This window comes from Corvus kubaryi, unplaced genomic scaffold (assembly GCF_017639235.1).
Source record: "Corvus kubaryi isolate FWS band 111438036 unplaced genomic scaffold, C.kubaryi_AGA036_p1.0 37392, whole genome shotgun sequence".
Classification (NCBI taxonomy): Eukaryota; Metazoa; Chordata; class Aves; order Passeriformes; family Corvidae; genus Corvus; species Corvus kubaryi.
In genome coordinates, this window is record NW_024581131.1 from 7,166,664 (window position 1) to 7,184,792 (window position 18,129).

The 18,129-nt window shown below is 48.0% G+C and overlaps 2 protein-coding genes across 4 annotated transcripts in view; both read right to left on the reverse strand.

Annotated features, from left to right (window-relative positions):
• The window catches only part of CRACR2B (calcium release activated channel regulator 2B), a 62,206-nt gene extending 54,761 nt beyond the window's left edge, over positions 1-7,445 (reverse strand). The window contains exons 1-2 of one of the 3 annotated variants that reach the window (XM_042038358.1): positions 7,349-7,381; positions 2,755-2,869 (exon numbers count right to left, since the gene is read on the reverse strand). The gene's annotated coding sequence lies outside the window, so the exon portion shown is untranslated. Of the gene's footprint in view, positions 1-2,754; positions 2,870-3,305; positions 3,415-7,348 lie in introns of those variants that run through there. The other 2 variants (XM_042038357.1, XM_042038359.1) reach the window with 2 other exon arrangements.
• Positions 7,446-8,409: 964 nt separating this feature from the next.
• PNPLA2 (patatin like phospholipase domain containing 2) overlaps positions 8,410-18,129 on the reverse strand; it is a 31,815-nt gene continuing 22,095 nt past the window's right edge. The window contains exons 4-9 of the mRNA XM_042038362.1: positions 17,376-17,585; positions 16,413-16,473; positions 15,649-15,816; positions 15,096-15,228; positions 14,596-14,718; positions 8,410-13,752 (exon numbers count right to left, since the gene is read on the reverse strand). Of these exons, the coding sequence (XP_041894296.1) occupies positions 13,488-13,752; positions 14,596-14,718; positions 15,096-15,228; positions 15,649-15,816; positions 16,413-16,473; positions 17,376-17,585 (960 nt within the window). The 3' untranslated portion in view covers positions 8,410-13,487. The remainder of the gene's footprint in view (positions 13,753-14,595; positions 14,719-15,095; positions 15,229-15,648; positions 15,817-16,412; positions 16,474-17,375; positions 17,586-18,129) is intronic.

The following is an 18,129-nucleotide window of genomic DNA, read 5'->3' on the forward strand; positions in this document are numbered from 1 at the left end:
AAGGTAAATTCTTTGTAATCCTGCCTTGCACACAGCTGCAAAGGAGAAGGGCTGGTTTCTGAGCTGCCTTAGGCAAGAGGGGAAGAAGGGGTAGGAAAGCAGATGATCCCTCATCTCACACTGAACTTACCTTCCCTGAGAAACTCTAGCTGTGCTTGTACTTAGCTTGCTGTCTTCTCCCCAACCAACTTCGATCAGGGAAGTCCTGCCTCAAGTTTAACTCCACTTTTTACAAGGCTGGCAACCTGCTTCACACAGAGAAGCACAGAGAACTCAGGAAAAGAGTAAAGCAAAGCATAAGATGACAGGGCAAGGAACATGTTTCCAAAGCACCATAAAACACACACAAACAGGGGTGGGTGCTCATCCCAGGACTGTCTCACTAAAGCAGCCAGAGATGCCATCCTCTCTCCTGCCACTGACCAGAGCACCACTCTGTTCCACAGCATCCCCAAAAGGAAGCAAAGCCATCCCTGCCTGCTAACAGCTGGAAATGCTGATGGGGATTTGTTGTTCAATGGCAGCTCCAGAGTCTCCAGGCAGCATGAAGATGCTCTCAGCTGTGTCAGCTCCCACTAGTTAAGCCTGAGGTCTTCTCAGGAAAGGTGATAAAGGAAAGGAAAAAAAGAGTGTTGAGACCCTGGCAGCCTGGCTCTTCAGCACCTGGTGTGGTTATGTGTCCTTTTCTCACCCCTACCCCAAATGCCTCTTTTGCCCAGAAAACAAGCTTTGCCATACAAGTCATGAGCAGGAAAGCCCACCCTCCACAGAGAGGAAAACGCCCTCCTCCACCAATTCCCACTGAGAAGACTCCAGTATCTGAACAGCAGAGACCTCATCAACCTGCAGAGAGGAGTTCCAAACAACCCCATTCTCCCAGCAACAAGCAAATGGGACCTGCAGAAGGCAAAGATGGGTCCTTCCGTATTATTTTAAGATGGTTATTTCAAAACCCAGACTAAAAAATGGACATAAAGCCTACTACAATCACAATTGCCTTTACTAGAGTTTTAACAGGGCCAGAGAGCTCCACTGAGCCACCTGGGAGGGCTCTGTGTTAGCAGAGGGCAGCTCTGCTCCATTCAGACCAGAATGACCACTTCTCCATTCCTCATAGGCTCAGCTTTGCCTCAGCTGCAGGACCCCAAATCCCCTGGGGCAGGCTCTAACAGTGCAGCTGTGGCAAAAAACCCAATAAAAGCAAACAAACCCATACCAAGTGAGGCATCTGCCTTCGAGCAGGAGAGTTTACTCACCGTTTTGTTCATCATTGCTGCAGAAGTCTTGCTTGACATAGACCCATGATCTTGGCTGGGATGCTGCTAGAACAGCACAAAAAGGGAAGAAACTGCTTCCCTGCACCTTGCACCCTGTCCTGTTTCTAATCTCCTCCTGGGGTTCTTTATAAAGGTTCTTTTAGTACTGACCACAACAAAAAGGCTTACAAAACACACAAAAAAACCCTAAAACCCCACACTTTGGAGGCACATTAATGAATCCTTAGTGTTACGTGGATAAAGGTCAGGAAATACAAAAAGTTATGGTTCCCATAGTAATGCTAATTCAACCATACTGCACATCCTCTGTATTTAGTGGTCCACACTGAAAAAAGCTTCATCTACCAATGCTTAAAAGGTTTTTGATTTAGTAAAGACACTTGAATACTACCCCCCTCACGCAACATTTATTGCTCAGAGCAGTGGATTTTCAGATCGAATTGGATTAAGCCAATCTAAGCATCACTACAGCTCCCCATATCTAGGGCAATAGGAAGAGCTCTCAAGCATGATTGCAGACTGAACATTATTTGCCCAACCTGAACAGAGGAAAGGGACCCAGGCGTTAGAGTGGCTTGAGTCATCAAATCGCAGTCAGTGCAGATTCTGCACTTGGATGCAGCAGGGACTTGGTAAGAAGAGAGGGGAGACAATAACCAAGCAAGGCCCCCCCCCCATAACTAGCAGGTGTTAATCCATTCCTGTGAACACTCATTTATTTGATGCCAACAGCTCGATATATCCTGCGTGGTATCCCGACTCACAAGTCTGAGAACAGGTGAACTACAGCCATGCTGACCTTTTTCCAGCACAAATCCATGTATTGCTCTGCTCTCCCAGCTCCTGAGGCCTCATCTTCATGTTTGCATAAAGCCCACACCACTCTTCCAGAGGGAACAGCCACAAGTGGTCCATTTGCATTTAGCGGCTTCAACTGAGCAACCTGATTTGCATAGGAAGCGAAAGACTCTTTGTGCCATAGGAAATTCATTAAATCAAAGGGGTTTGAGCACCTCTGGCTACATATCTGGGAGAAAGGAAAGGTAGAGCAGACATCTTGCAAACTCCTTAAAGAGGTAAAGAGGGTAAGGAAGAAGGAAAGCCTCTCTCAAGCACAGGAGCAAAGTGTGCAACGGAAGAAACGTACATTTGTGAGGGCACCCACATGTCCTTTCTCCCTCCAGTAAATCTGAAATTTTTCCCTAGTTCCCATGACCTCAGACAGAAGGGCACAGTTCAGGACAACAGGTATTTCAGAACTTCAAAAACCAAAGGAGAAGAGAGAGACACTCCTGCTGAAGAGGTTCTCAGCCCTGCTAGACACCAGGGCTCCCACACAGCCCTGCTCAGATGGAGCTGCCACGGAGAAACATCCACACCTGCAGCAGGACACAGGCATACAGAGCAGAAGTCCTTCTGCCCACAGGGTTACTGGGTGGCTGTTCCTTCACTGACACCCTCAGGCCCTTGCACTCACCTTCTCTGTTGGGCTCCAGCATGAAGTCTCCACGTTTTAAAGAGGCTTTGCCACCCTCCCCACAGCCTGGCTATTCCTCTGAGCTGCACAAATTCCAGTCAGCATCTAGCCACACCTGCCAAGGGTAACAAGGTTTTGGTCATGCTTTATCTTATCTAAGCAATGATGACGCTTGTCTTTCTTCTTGGGCAAAGCTCAGTAGCTCAGCACCTGCCGAGGAGGGGAGCTGGGCAGGGGCCAGGAGCTTCAGCCTGCAGCAATTCACCCCAGAGCAGGATGGCTCTGCTGGCTTGCCTGTCCCACCCCACAAAAAATGGGCATTTAGTCCACAAACTAGGGCTGTGGGGAACATAAGGCTCAGCAGTACTTACACTTCTTGTCTGACCTTCATCTCAGGTGCTGGCACAGGCACACAGCTCACCTTCCCTAGACACAATACAGCCCCACCAGTCCTTGCCAATAGACAAGGCAGTATTTTACAGGGAGCCAGACCACTTGTCTGGAGACAAGACTTCAACATCTGTCACGCTGTCAACTTATAAGTCACCTACATCTTCAGTTCTCAGCTGGAGATGAGCTTGGTTTTCTCCTCTTCATTTTCCAGCAGGGAGAAGAGGGGAAACTGAGGCAGATAAAAGCCTTACTTTTACAGATGTTGTGCTGAAAGAAATAGAGAGGAATTCAGCTACTGTAACAGTGAGGGCCACCAAGTTCCTGTAGGATGTGTTAGATCTGCCTCCCTGCACTTGCACCTCTGCCCAGCTGTCACCGTGCTCAGCCAAGGGTTTACAGCTACCCTGCAAACTTGCTGTCTCCTTTTCCAGAGGCTGGACTCACCTAGCATATCCAAACATAGCTGAAATTTTCCCAAAAAGTTTGCTTTCCATAGCCTAAATGACATTCTGCAATTTTATTTTTAACACCACACAGCAAGCAGTTCTAGTCCTCCAAAGGTCTGCAGATATCCTGCCTGTTACTCACTGGAAGAGCTTGAAGTAGGAAGCAATAAACTGGTAGGTACGTTACCTTTATTGCACAGTTAAAATAATTAGGCTTTTTTCAAGCCTTCACTGCCCTACTTTACTTTCATCCAGCACATGTGCTAAAGGCTAATTCTTTCAAAAATCTGTAGAATAGGTCTTCAGAGCTTTCCGTTTATTCATAGTCTCATCTCTCCAGAAACACAGGTTGCCTCAGCCTGTGATACATCACCTGCTGTGAGCAGGTGCATCTGCCAGGATCTTACCAACAACACAAATTCAAGCCAGCCCCAAGCCCATAGAATGCTGGACCACCACAGCAAATCTCAGGAGATTCACAGCTCCCAGGCTCATTTTCAGAGCTCTCCTGCCATCCCCAGAACAACACAAGCTTTTCCTGCAGAGCTTTCAGGTATGTGTAATCCTCAGACATCCTTCTGAACCAGGCAGCCCCTTCCACATAGATGGGGCCAGGAACTGGTGCAGAAGAGTGATACGAAGTCCTGTACCAGCAGAGAATGAAGGTACAGAAGCAGAGGCAAGAGCTCCTCCTTCAGATGACATCTCTGCTAAATTAACTGCAATCACACACTTCACTAGAGGGAAAGCAGGGGTGTTACAAGCCTCCTTGTTCTCACTCTTTTTACTTGACAGATTTTCCTCCAGTTATGCCAAGCAGATAAGAACACTGTATCCTTCCAAAGCATTGCACCATACCTCATTTCCTCCAAAACAAACCTATGATTAAAGCCACAGTCCCTGAGAGCACAAGACAGTATTTGTTGCTGCTGTAGTGCTCTGTGACACATGATTAAGAGAAAAATACTTGGTTAAAAAGTTTGCAGAGCTTTCCAGTTGTGTTATCCCAACCTGAACTAAGCAGAGGAAAGCCCACCATGGCTCCAGACTTTGTTTGAAAGTCCACAGTACCACAACCCACCAACGACACACCACTACTTTTGGTGTTGTTTTCTCCCAAAGCTCACAACATTTGTTATTTCTCTTGAGGCACCTAGGTCCTGCAGTCAGGTGAAATACTGAGATTCAAGCGTTCCTGGCAGCTTATACAGACATGCAGAAATCTCCAAGACAATCAGAAATCAGCAGGAGAAAGAAATTTTTCTAAAAAACCCCCTTATTTATGTCATTTCATGGTTTGGGTTTTTTTTCTTGTGTGGCTGATGGTATTTAAAAGCTTAGGGTTGGCAAACCTTTCGAACGTGTGGCCAGAGGAGAGCACATGGTGCGCCCTGCCACAACAGAAGCACATGGGAATACTTTGTAGATCCACTCCAGTGCTCCTTGCACAGCTGCAGAGGTCAGGTTTGCTTAGCAAAATGTGCATTAGGGCCAAGCAGAAGGAAATCCTTCTCAGCATCAGCCAAGAAATTAAAGGATAAGGGCTGCAGGATAAGGAAAAGAGAATATTGCAAGGAAAATATTAAGAGGGTCAATCACGACATCCACAGCACCTCCCTTTCAAGCTGCCAGGCTCCAGCTACCTCCAAGGATACACAGTGACAAAGGACAGAAATTCTTACTAATTGTTGCAATTCTGCTGTTCTGGTAGGACAACATATGAATCACAAGAGAGTCAGACGTACAGAGTAAACCAAGGATTTCCACCTCAGACTTTGTGTGGAGAGCAAGATAAGGCATCTGGCAGGAATGAGGGAGATGCTGCTCCACTCAGTGGAAGATGACACATTTCCTACAGCTGAAGTTTCTTGTCACTGTCCTTAAAGCCAAGATGAGCTCCTGCAAGCAGGAGGAGAGGAGGGAGGATTCAGTCCCCAGAGCAGCCTTATGAAATCAAAAAGATTTAGACAGTGAGTAGCTGCATTATGGAAACCAAACCTGGTTTGCTGTACAGAAGGATCGATATCCTTAAAGCTCTCTGACCGTGAAGAACATTGTGCATGGAGCTGAGTCCATGTGATTTCTGTTGCTGTCAATTGTCCTCATCCCATTAGTTTATTTTCTGAGGCTGCCTGGCAAAATCACGAGGAACAGCAGTTCCCCAGCACTGTCTGTGTGCTGCTAAAGACAGCCCCATGTGGAGCCCTCCTTTGCAACACCATCTTCAGACCAGTAGACAGGAGGCTCTTGAGTCATCAGATGCATCAAACTGGGGTGTGGGGGAGAAATTTTCCTATCTGATGATGACAAAAAAACCAAGCAGACTTTCCAATTGGATAGTCCATACTACCCACTGTAGCTTGCCACAAGAAGCCAAGGGAAGAGTGATGCTCTGGGGACGGAGAATATTTTTGGTCCAGCAAGGTAGCTTCAGAGACATTTTACACCATCTTATGAAAAACTCTAAAATTCTATATATCAGGCCTCACATCAGTCTCTGTGGAACAGGGTGTCCTGGCAAAGAGAGGATTCTTCCACCCCAGCTTACTGCAGCTTTTCATAACCTCCTCTGGACCACCTAAATTGGCCAGTGAAAGGACAGACTGAGCTGATTATCTGTTTGATCTAGAAAAGCAATTTCCATAGCCCTCAGGAGATGTTGTGTGTGTGTATATATATATATATATATATTCATCTACATATAGCTACTTAGATGAGCCTCAGAAATAAATGTAGCTCTAGAACATTTCCCCTGAGCCTGCAAAAGGCAAAGAGAGAAATAAAGGTTTTCTGAGCGCCCTTTGATGCAGAACAACTATCAGAATAATCAAGAGCTCAACAGGTCACAACTAAACAAGAAAGCTGTGTTTGGATTATCCTGCCTCCTCAGGATATTCCTGAGCACGGCCATCTGCCTGTGTCTGGGGCTGGCCTCTTTTCCCCTCAGCTGTTTTCAGGAAGTCCTACAGGAAGGACTTCGGTTCAACACACAAGTTCATCCCATGCACACAAGATATTAAAGAGAAAGACACCGCAGTCTTAGGAGAGGGAAAGCTCTAGTATTTTTTGCCTTTCAGAGAAGGAGAAGCAGCGCCAACACAGCTGCCATAGCTGCCTGCAGCATCTTTGTGTGGTGCAGTGTCATCTGCACCTGGACCATGGCAAGGAAGAATATTCCCTGAACAAAGGATATTGAAAGAAAGTAAGAGAGAAAATAACAAGGTCTCCACTCAGGTCCACCAAGAAAGACCAAAGTTCCGTGACCTCACATCAAAGGAGCCTGCAGACTTCACGGCCACAGAGGAGGAGAGAAGGCGAAAGAGGCAGCAGCTCCCCATCCAGGACCCCACCAGGGCAGCGCTCCCCATGCCGTGGCACGGCCGCAGCTGCGCCTCAGGAGCGCTGTGTGCCGGAGAAGGCAGCACTGCACAGGAACGCGGATGCTCCGTACCCGTCCGGCACCGGCGAGGGATCTCCCGCAGCTGGGGACGGGACAGGTGCGCGGCTGTGGCCAGGAAAGGACCCCGCAGCACACTGGCCCCCAGCCCTCCGCTGCCCGCTCCCCACAGCCGCAGCGGAGCTGCGACAGGGCCCTTCACTGGGGCAGCCGCTCCCCGACACCTCGGCTGCGGGTCCGGGCCGGGCAGAGCCGGCAGCTGCCCCGGAGAGGGGACCGGCCCCGGAGCACCGCGCCCTCGTCCCCCGCTGCCGCGGCTGCCGGCGCTGCCGGCCCGAACTCCCCTCACGGCGCTTACCTGGCCCGGCCCGGCGGGAGCGGAGCCGCCGCTGGCGCCGGGGCGGCCCCGGCCGGAAATGAGCGGAGCCGCGGGCGGGCGGCCGGGCCGAAGCCGCCGGGCACACGGCAGCGGGAGCCGGGCCGGGCCCTCCTGGCCCTCGGGATAAGCGGCACTGCCCCCGCTCCGAGCCCCAGCACCCCCGAGGGACAGGAAAGCCACTCCCCCAGTGGAGCCGCAGGCAGCGCCCGGGCGGCTTTAGGGAAGGAGGATTCATTTCACCGATTAACAGCACCGCGTTGGGGGTTTTGTTATTTTGCAGTCATTAGAGGTTAAGAAAGCTGTTTGCTTTACCAGCTGCATGCTATAGTGCTAATTACAGCACTTGTCGCCACCACGTGACAGCACATAAAATCTCTTCCTAAAGTTTCCGTCTGTCAAAAGCCTGGACAGAGCGGAGCCCGAGCCCTGCAGCGTCCCCCAGACACGCGCAGCGCCATCCCCAGCCTGTGTGCGGCTCTTGTCCCTGCTCCGGGCGGTCCCACCTGCGCAGCCCGGCCGCGGCTCCAGAGCGGCCATGCCCACATCCCTGGGCTGGCGCCACGGAAAGCCCCGGCTTTCCCACAACCCAGGGGCCGGTGGTTTCCACGCGCTCCAGCTGGAGAGTAACCGGGGCAGACCTCGGGGTTTGTCGTAATAGGCAGACACACAACAGCCAGGAGCGTCTGCTTCACCAGCGGGGAAACCAAGTCTCTAGTGCGAGGGGTCCGTTTCCTCAAGAGGTCGGTTTCAAATTTGTGAAAAACCTTTTACTAACCCTTTCATAGGTGCCAAACACCTGCTATTCCCACAAGAGGGTGCTTAATTCCTCCTGGCACCCGGGCTCTACCACAAAGCTCCGAAAACCAGAGGCTAATAGCACTTGGGGCATTTCAGCTTGAGTAAATTAGAACTGGACCAAAATGCACCCTTTTTCCACCTCTGGATGAATGCCCCGTTTATTGTGTACTGAGACATGTTTACCCTGAGAGAGAGTTGAATGGGCTTGGGCCTAGCAAAACAAACCCACACCACACAGCACATCCAAAAAATATTTAATAAACCTTTAAACAGCAAGACAAGCAGCCTACCACAGCCAGGTAAATATATTGAGAAAGTTTTTATTAGAAGATATATTTCTGCCAAAATAAATAGTAACATTTTCTTCAGCAAAACATTAGAAAATAGAAATGGGAAGAAAAAAAAAAAAGCATCAACAATTTAATACTGAACTTTTAAAGTGACTGTGAACACTACTTAGTGACATTGCCACGTAAATATGTGTATGCTATTGCTGGTCTAGTTGCTGCTCTGACACCAGTGATTTCCACAGGACCTCCACATGTGTTGTGTGCTTAAGGGTCTTCTCAAACTCAGTGGCAGCAGTGGAGTCCCAGGACACACAAAGCTCAAAGAGCTGCTTTAGATGCTGTTTTCAAGAACAAGAGAAAAACCCCAGAAGGGAGAGGTATTTATTTCAAAGTTACATTTCCAAGTCTTCTGTTTGGAACTAGAGTTTCCTCCTCCCTGTGCAGGAGAGGCTGTCATAGTGGAGCTGCCCAGAAAAGGAGCACTGTCCCACTGGTAGGCAAGGGGAAGGAGGGAGAGGAGAGGGAGTCCTGCTGCACTCAGAAAAGCAGACACCCAAGGGACAGGAGGCCAGAGCCCACTGTAAAGGCACAGCATGTGTTTGGCACAAACAAGCTGGCTGACTTGGCAGCCAGGTGAGGTGGTCCATTCTCTCACTGACTTAAGGAAAAGAGAGAAACAAGCTTGAGAAAACTGTTGGCAAGGCCCTCTGACTTTGGCAGCCCTGCCACCCACCACATCTGGCATATGTTTAGCAGAAATGGACACCACCTGAGGGAAAACCACACACAGAGCTTCAGGTTATTTCTCCCACAACTGCTCTGGTGAAAGTGAGAGCTCTTTTCTCCAAGGAAGTAGTGAATTACTAGATAATTTTTAAAAATTAATAAAACCACTGGGGAATATAAAAGTACTAGGGATACCCCAGCAGATTCTCTTTTATTCTCTGGTCTGAGTGTTGCAGGTACACAGCCTTCCAAGAAGCCATGAGAAAACAATTCCTAGGTCCTATACATAGTGGTCAGTATTTTCTCCCATCCCTTGAAAACCAGCCTGCAACAGTACTAGCAGTGGGGCAGGCAGCAAACCAAACCAATTACACTACACACTAATTGTGGGTTACAGAGCATGCCATAGGCACAGAGTGTTGCACACAAAACAACTCTACAGTGTTGTACAGGTTAGGGGCTGGTTAGATGCACACCACCAAGGTCACCATTAGCCTTGTTAAAAGCAGCAATAATAATACAGGAAGGACAAAAAAAAAAAGGGGGATTCCTGAATGCACAGACCCTTTATGTGAAACAGTAGAAATGGCAAGGGTTGGGGCACCTGCAGGAATCCAGTGAATGCTATGAGGACCATTGGACATGGATTGCAAGATGAATTTTTGTCCAGGAGCCTGAGCTCTCACTCACCATACACTGGAGAGCAGACAGGCCCTGGCAACTGCCTGCTGAGCTGCCCAGCCACACATTTTGGAGAAGAAGGGACTGACTGCCACAGATGACCTTGTTCCTATGGGCTTGGCAAATGTAGGTTAATCAGCAGTGGCTGCCCAGAAGATAACTTTGCACACCATGAGGTACACACAGAACAAGGGGCCAAACAGTTCCACTGAGCACTATCACAATAAACCCCTCTATATCCAATCCAGAGCCTATCACAAGGTTTCCAGAGATTTCAAAAAGAGTGGGGTCTCATCTAGACAAGGCAGCACTGCATAACAAAAAGCTGTTCACCAGCTGACACAGCCCTTTTTCTACATCAGTGGGAAAGGTGATCTTTCCTAATTCCTCCATCCTTTGCAATCTGTGATCAATGAGCAGCAAGAATTTCAAGCAAATAGGTGAAACTTTTCAAAAGGAAAATGAGGGTAGTTTGAGGTGGTTTTGGCAGATCTACAGTTCCTTTATCAGAGCTCAAATCTATAAAGCCAACAAGCTATCACTCAATAGCCACTGTAACACTTGAGGAATAAAAGCAGGCAAAGAAAGGGTTAGTACAGAGTGGTACTTTCCCACTATCCATTCACACCCTGCAAATTAGCATAGGAAAAACAGGAATTTCCTCCTTGAAGAGTTAGACCTTTATTTTTAAAGCCAGGCTTTGATTTGTGGTTATAGTTTGAAGTGTACGAAAGTTTCTCTTTGAGAAGTTAATATATTAAGTTAAACTACAGATGAGGTGAAACACAGAACAAAACTCAGGCCTTTTACCAGGCACAGCTGTAGGTCTCTTGAAATGCATGAACATTCCAGAATCCCCAAGCCTTCTGGATCAGAGCACTGGAAGACAGTGGCATCAGCCCAGTCGGCACCAGACCAGCCAGTTCTGATGCAAAAGGCAAGGGATAAGGGTGCCAAGCTGCAACCTCTTAGCACACTCTGTTGCCAAGAGTATTTTGTTTCATAGTTTAGTGGCTTACATAATCATTCAGTGGTTTTACCAGTCCAGGAAGAAGGGATAAAAAAAAAAAACCTTGCATCATTTTCTCCACCCATATATTAACTCAAAAAAAAAAAGGCAGAGTGAAAAGGGCAGCAGCTTCTAAATGCAATATTTTCCTTATGCAGTTTTTGCGCCTCTCAGATGTTTTGCTTCTAGATAAAATAAATATCTCTACATTCTTGCCAATTGCTCTGTGTGCACTAGGAACAAGAGATATGCATTTAGCAATGTAAGTAGCTGTGCATGTGCCATTCCCCACAAGAAGGTAGTCCAAAACAGTGCCAAACCACAAAATGAATACCTTTTCTCAGTTCCAATTTTCATCAAATTCATCCTGCTCCCACTAAGTGGCAGTATCTTGTTTCTGGTTCACTTCCATTAGCATCTAGTATGTTTTTCTGCAGGCTTTAGACAATCATAAGATTGACTTGTTTTGTAATCCAGTGTTTTATTCTGATTTCAGAATCCTCCAATTTTTTTCCTCTTCCTGTAGTGACTTCCTTGTTCCCTAACTGACTTAACTATGCAAAGCTTAAGACTAAAACTGACTGCATAAGTGCAGGCCTGCTTTGTAAGCTACACAGGCCCTTGTGTTACATAGGTAGGTTACATCCAGCAAGGGCAGTGGGGTGATAATCTAACTTACAAGTTCATTCTTGCACTGGCATCTCCTGGGCAGTGGGTTAGCACCACAGCTGCCCACTCCACTGCCTCCCAGCTTGGCACAGCCACCGCAGGAAAGTCCTGATGCTTGTCAAGAGTCTCCACACAAACACCAAACCTGTGCCCAGTGCACAACTGTGCTCATAGGAAACAGCATCCACCCCGTTACCCACACTGCTCATGCAGATTTACTACTTTCTCCAGTTATCAGCAAAACTTCTGGGCTTATTTTCCCTTTCTAAATCTAAGGTGCAAAACAGAGTCTATTAAAAATCACTATTCCACGTATAGGCTACATAATCAGCCTCAGATACCCTGTCCTGCTCCCCAGCAAAGACAGCACATGTCTGCTTTGGCCATTGCACACTGTGTGCTAGGAGAGGTAGAAGACGCCTCACGTAGTTAGACAAGCAGCAGAAAAAGATACCAGGAGCTGGGTTTGTCAGAGTGTGAAGACCTAAGCTTAAGTCCTTGCAATCCCCACAGGAAGCCATGCCTCACCCTGTGAAGAACGGGGAGTTCATACTTCTCACACAAGCCACGACCAGACCACCACTGAGAAAGCAGTGCCTCACAACGCAGAGTCCTGCTCTGCTACAGACCCACTAGCTCTGGGCTTTTAAGAGGCAAGACAAAGAGGAGCCAGTTCCAAGCGGCTGCATGTGCATCAACAGCCTTAACTTCCCTTCTCATGCTCCTGCTACTGCCAGCTGCAGAGCAGGACCTGTGAGCCACAACAGGAGACAGACAAGCTGTGTTGCTGGTGTAGCTACAAGCCTAAATCCTTCTCACTCCAAAGCCTCAACAACCAAACTTTCTGAGCAAAAGAGAGCTAGAAGCCCCAGTTTGGCAGGAGATCCTTCTGTATCACCCACTTGGAATTTGCCTCAGTTGTACAGCCCCTTAAGGAGCAAAGCCCGGCTAACCTCTGTCATAGGCAGCCACTTCCCCAGCACTTGCTGTGACACTCCACCACGAGCATCTCAAAAATAACATGCCCTGCACAATTTCTCATCTTTCTACAAGCACTTCATATTGCTTCAGCTGCTAAGCTGATCCTGAGATAGCCAGGCTGAGCTTTTTTCAGGACTACCCCACACCAATTCCATTCACAGAGTCAGGAATACGGCCTCAAATTCAACATGTTTCCCTGGAAAAAAAACGATCTGTCAAAATTAATTCTTTAAATAAGCTCAATCATTTAACACTCAGAGTTCAAGTCACAGCAGTTCCATGAGGACCCCAATCAAAAAGGGAGAGACCAGGACAACATGCATCAGGGAAAATACATAACTTTTTTACACTTCTGCAGTTCCAGTGCAGTCTGCTGCAGGACCAGCTCTGGCTTCCAGTGTGGATGCAATTAAAGGAGAGAGGAAAGGACATGGTTTCAGCAACGAAGAAAGTTAAGAGGAGATTTAAAAGCCATGAGAAAAACTGGTTTGGCAAGAGGCTACTTCATCTTTTAGTAGCACAAAGAGCTAAGGGTTGTCAGATGATTAAAGGAAAGGAATCAAGACACATGCTCTGAAAAACCAAGGGAGGTAAAAGCTGTATGAACTTGAGAGCGTCATCTACATCCCAGTTATTTGGCGGTAAAAAGCCAGTGGCAATTCAAAGTGCACTATTTGGGAGAGTCCAGCTGGGTCAGCCTCAGCCTGGCCACAGGCAATGGCCAGGCCTCACCACAAGGCCAGAGCAAGGAATCAGCCTGTGTGTGTCTGTGAACACAAAGGTCCCTTGCCTGGCCCAGTGGGCAACAAATGGCTACAGTCAATTCCACCAGTCTCCATCCCGGGGAAATCCCCTTTGCAGCATATCCAGGAGCACTGGGCAGCCTGCTGCTGAGGGATGAGACTGGTCCCACCCTGTGCCCATTCCCCTTCCCACCCACCCTCACCCCCTCACAGCAGCAGGCTCAGAAGAGTGGCAGGCACTCTTTTGCACAGTCTAGAGATGGAAGCTTTAACTGAAACCCTTCCCGAGGGAAGAGGGAGGCTTGCATGTCCACGTTGATGCAGAGCAAGCCCAGCATGAGCTGGCGCTGGTACTCCTCCCACTTCATCATGACATCAGACACCGAGCGGTTGCTTCTCATCCACATGGGCAGTGCTTCACCACAAGGTGGGGTGGGAGAAATTGGCATGTTCTGGGGCCCTCCAAGCTCGAGGTGATAGTAAAGCCTGAAAGGCAAATACACGCAAAGACTGAGTACATGGCAAGACTTGAGCAGGTCACCCGACCAGAGCTCCAGAACCACAGAACTGTTTTGTACTATATTGACTACACGATTTTAGTGAGAAGTCTGGGTGTGCCCATTTTCCTCCCCTCACATCTCTCAGTTATTCAGACCATGAACTCTTTTGGGTAAGAATCACACCTTTGTACTAGGATCAAATCACAGCTGGGCTCCCCCGACTACTACTGTGAGAGTTTGCTATCCTCATCCACACAACAGTCTTGCCACAGCCTCAAGCCAGGGTCTATTGCAGGAGTTCAGTGCAGAAGCACAGGCACACACCCAGGCCCAAAGCACTCGATCTCATTTGGAAACTCTCTTGTGTTCCCTGGCCACTATATTCCCTCCCCTCCAACCAGGCTGAGATCTTGAGGTAGAAGAGGTCATTTGAACACAAGTACTTCTTGGAAAGGACCTTCAGGGGATCCCGGGCCAGCAAATGCCACAAAGACAAGCACCTCCGTCTTCTAGAAGGAGCACGCAGTAAGCTGGCATACTGCTTTAATCAGACTTACATCTTCTGCCCTACTGCTATACTGACAGCTTCATTACAGGGGCTGCCCTGTAATGGGATAAAGGAAGGGGACCATGGGCTGAGTCTATCCAACAGTTAAGGAAGCCAAGAGACCATGGACCAGATTTGAATTTCAGCTTAAGTAGTAAATTGTTCTGGTCAATTTGTGCCTTATTTGCTCTGCTCCAATGGAGTAGAGTTTCTAGAATTCAAAGGTGTAAAGGAAAATGGAGGGCTCCTCCAGAACAGTGCTGCGAAGAAAAGCAGCCATACCTGGCTGAAAGATGGCTGCCCAGTTTCTTCTTGGCTTTCTTCACAAGATAGTTACAGATTTCTGTCATCTGCTCCCTCATCCATCTTATATCCTCAGGGATATCTGGGAGCCATTCCAACAACCTGTAAAGAGACAGGAGACAACCATTAGCTGGGCCACGCAAGGGAATATGATGGAAAGAACACCACTTCCAAAAGCTTAAAAATTTATTGCCATTTTCTGGGGCAAGTTCTAGCACACAGCAGTTTTCCTTCAAGCTGGAAGTATTGGCTGCAACTAAATGACAGAGGAAGATAGGAAAAGTTTAGGGTTCTTGGTTTTTCTGCTCTAGTGGGGGTTTTTTTGTTTAGGTTTGTGGGTTTTTTTTATTTGTGTCTGGTAATTGTCAGGAGCTCCTTCCCCGGAAACACTGGCAGTGCAGAATTAGAGAGAATCCCTCTCTCTGTCCATTCAAACACTACAGCTCTGCACTGGGAAAAGGGACCAGCCCAAGGCTTACCTGACAGTGAAGGAAACTGCAGACTCCAGAGGCAGCATGTAGGGGACCATCATTGCTGTGGCCACACGGACAGGCAGCATGTTGCTGAGGCCAGTCAAGAAACTTCTTCTTTCAGCACAAGCCTCCAGAAGAGCTGAAGGCAGAAGAAAACTGGTTGAATATTCCCAGTGGGACTATCTCTTTTCTTATCATACTTCAGAAGTTACTCAGCCTGAAGCAGCCACCTCCCACTTCTTAGGAAGTCTTGCTCAGGTTAGTAATTCCCTGAGCACAGCTAAAACCAGCAGCTTTCACCTTTATCAGACTCTAAAGGAGTGAGCAGCAAGACCCCCTCCTCTCGTTACCATGCTGTCAAATTAATCAGCCTCTCTCAATCTAGCCCATACAGGGCAAGCCATGACTTTATCTGAGACCCCCAATCCATCTAACCCTCAGCAGGTGTCAGTTCATGACCAACCCAAGCCATAAGCAATAATCACACATTCCAGTAATCTTCTGAGGCAGGCCAGGCAGCACAGGAAGATTACCTGTGATCTCTCCCTATGAATCATACCTTGGTTCAGTCTGGGAGGCAAGTGTTCGAAGATGTGCTCTTCAACAACAGCAAGGGCAGTGTTGTCCTCTAGTTGGTCCTCAGCTTCTGCTTCTTCCTCTTTCTTCTCTCCTGGAGGTGCTTCTATGGCAAGGAGAGGACGGGCAGGACTTGGACGATGAAGGAGACCTGAGAAGAGAAGTTATACTGTAAGGATGACACAAACCAGCTGCCCTGCGTGGCACCTTTAGAGTGTTAGTCCTTGCTTCATCCTAACTCCCCTCAGGCTGAGGCCATGCCCAGCCTCTTTAGCTTGCATCTGTTGTAATGCTTACCACAAGGAGTTAGAAACCTTGCTGGTTTAAGTTCATTCTCTCTTTCCCCATCAGAAGTCCTCGCATTTCCCCTCTAAGTTCCACAGGGTGCTGTTTTGCAGAGTTTTGCTGCCTTAATCTGCCAGTTGCCCATCTTGTGGGCCCGGCACCGGGGCTCTGAAGGCAGCACCACACAGACCCAGCTGCACACGGAGAGCAGCATGGCGTCTGCAGGACATCCAAATGCCACTGCTGCCCAACAGTGTGTTGGTAACTGCAAAGGTGACCACCTCTGCTTCCTGAAGTGCTAAAGTAGGCTTATCAAGGAGAATTCTATATCCCAGTATCTGAAGCACAGTTCAGTTCTTCCCTTCCTCCTTTCATATGCACCACTGACTACTCTCAAAGCCATGGCACCAACCATGGCACAACAGGAAATTCAGCTCACCCTACAAACAGCCAGTGCCTTACCATTCTTTTTCAGGAAGTGCAGTGCATCCCGATAGCCCTGCTTGCACATGTCCCGCAGCACCTGTGGGCAGAGGAAGGCGATAGAGAGTCACTTGGAAACTGGCTGAGCAGAGCAAACACCTACCTCAGTGCTGGCTTCAGAGGAATTCTCCTGACTCCTGAGCTGTCCCAAGAACAAGTCTCATTCTTGCCAGCCTTTCTCAGGCTTTGAGCAGGAATGGGAAGTATAGCATCAATACACTGGATATGGGAATCACAGCACAATTTATATTGGAAGGGACACCTAGAATCCTACCTAAGTGTGGGCTTAGAGTTGCAGCTACCTCATTTCCCCATCTAGAGCTGCTGCAGGCAGCCTTCAGGCACTCACTCTGACAAGCAGCCCAGAATACTTCCCTGCAGATGCCAGGAAGGGCCATTGTGTTTGCAGATAAAACCAGCTAAGACTAAAGAGGGAGTGGGAAAAAAATTGCCCAAGAAATTCAGCACATGAATGCATGCTTATTATGTCCAAATGTCAGGGCTATCTGGCACTTGCATCTTCTCAGAAGCACATGAAGTTTGCAGTGCCACTTGTTACACTGACTTAGAGGAAAGGCTTCATACTGGCAGCTCCATCCTTACTTTAAAACACCGAAGTGCACATTGGTTCTGATGGCCAATACATCTTTGTTTACAGTGAGCCTGATTTCCAGGCAAAGACTACTCCAGAGAGCAACATGGGAATACTTTCCAAGCAACTGCTACCACCTAAATTCCAGATGTTCAAGTAGCAAAAGAAGACAAACCCTTGTGCAGGTGCTCAAGGTTTAGCGAGTCACTGGGTTGATAATGTCAAGATCAAAGACAAACATGAGATACAAAACTAACAGAGTCTGGAATCTTCTCCTGCTAAAGCACATACGGTATAGCCAGTGCCCTGGATCCGTGGTCCCCAAGTTCTGGTGAGGCCAGGAAACTCACCTGTGGCTCCGGAGGAAACAGGGCCTTTGAGAGGCGGTAGAGGTTGCGAAGGTTGAACTGGATGCTTGTGTTGGTGACTCTCAGCTCATGCATGTTTGTGGAGCTGTCCCGTGGGCAGATATCGCTCTCTCCTGAGAAAGGAGACACTGTGATTGTGTTCTTCAGCTCATATTGGGGCAAATTGTCAGAAATCCCTCCATCAACGTATCTCTGAAATCAAGACAAATGCAGCAATCTTCATTCTTGCAACTGATTAAACAGCTTTTTTACTCTGTGTCCCTATTCCTATTTGTGCCAACAACTTGGGAAGAGAATGGAGTACATCCACCAGCACTGGAGGAGTCAAAACAGGTGATAGCACAGCTGTATTTTTTATAATTTCATTTTGCTGTGTGCTTTTCTTCATTGAGTGTGCTGGCCACGAGTGTTCAATAAGAAAGGCACATTCACTTATGTGACTGCTGACTTACATCTCCTGTGCAGTTTGACTGCTGGCCAATGAAATAATAATACACACCAACAACCACCTGCAGTGCAAATTAGCACTGATCTAAGCTGTCACACTGTGACATTGTGCCATTTTTCACTTGAGTGTAAAATGAATAAGCTCAGACACAAGTCCCCACTGGCAGAAGGTTTGTTACCTATGAGTAAAACCAACCAATTTGTTGCTAGCGGGCTTATCAAGCAGCAATCCCAACACATGCATACACATTGGGAATCAACTTGCTGTGGTGTGGTAACAGAGCACAGG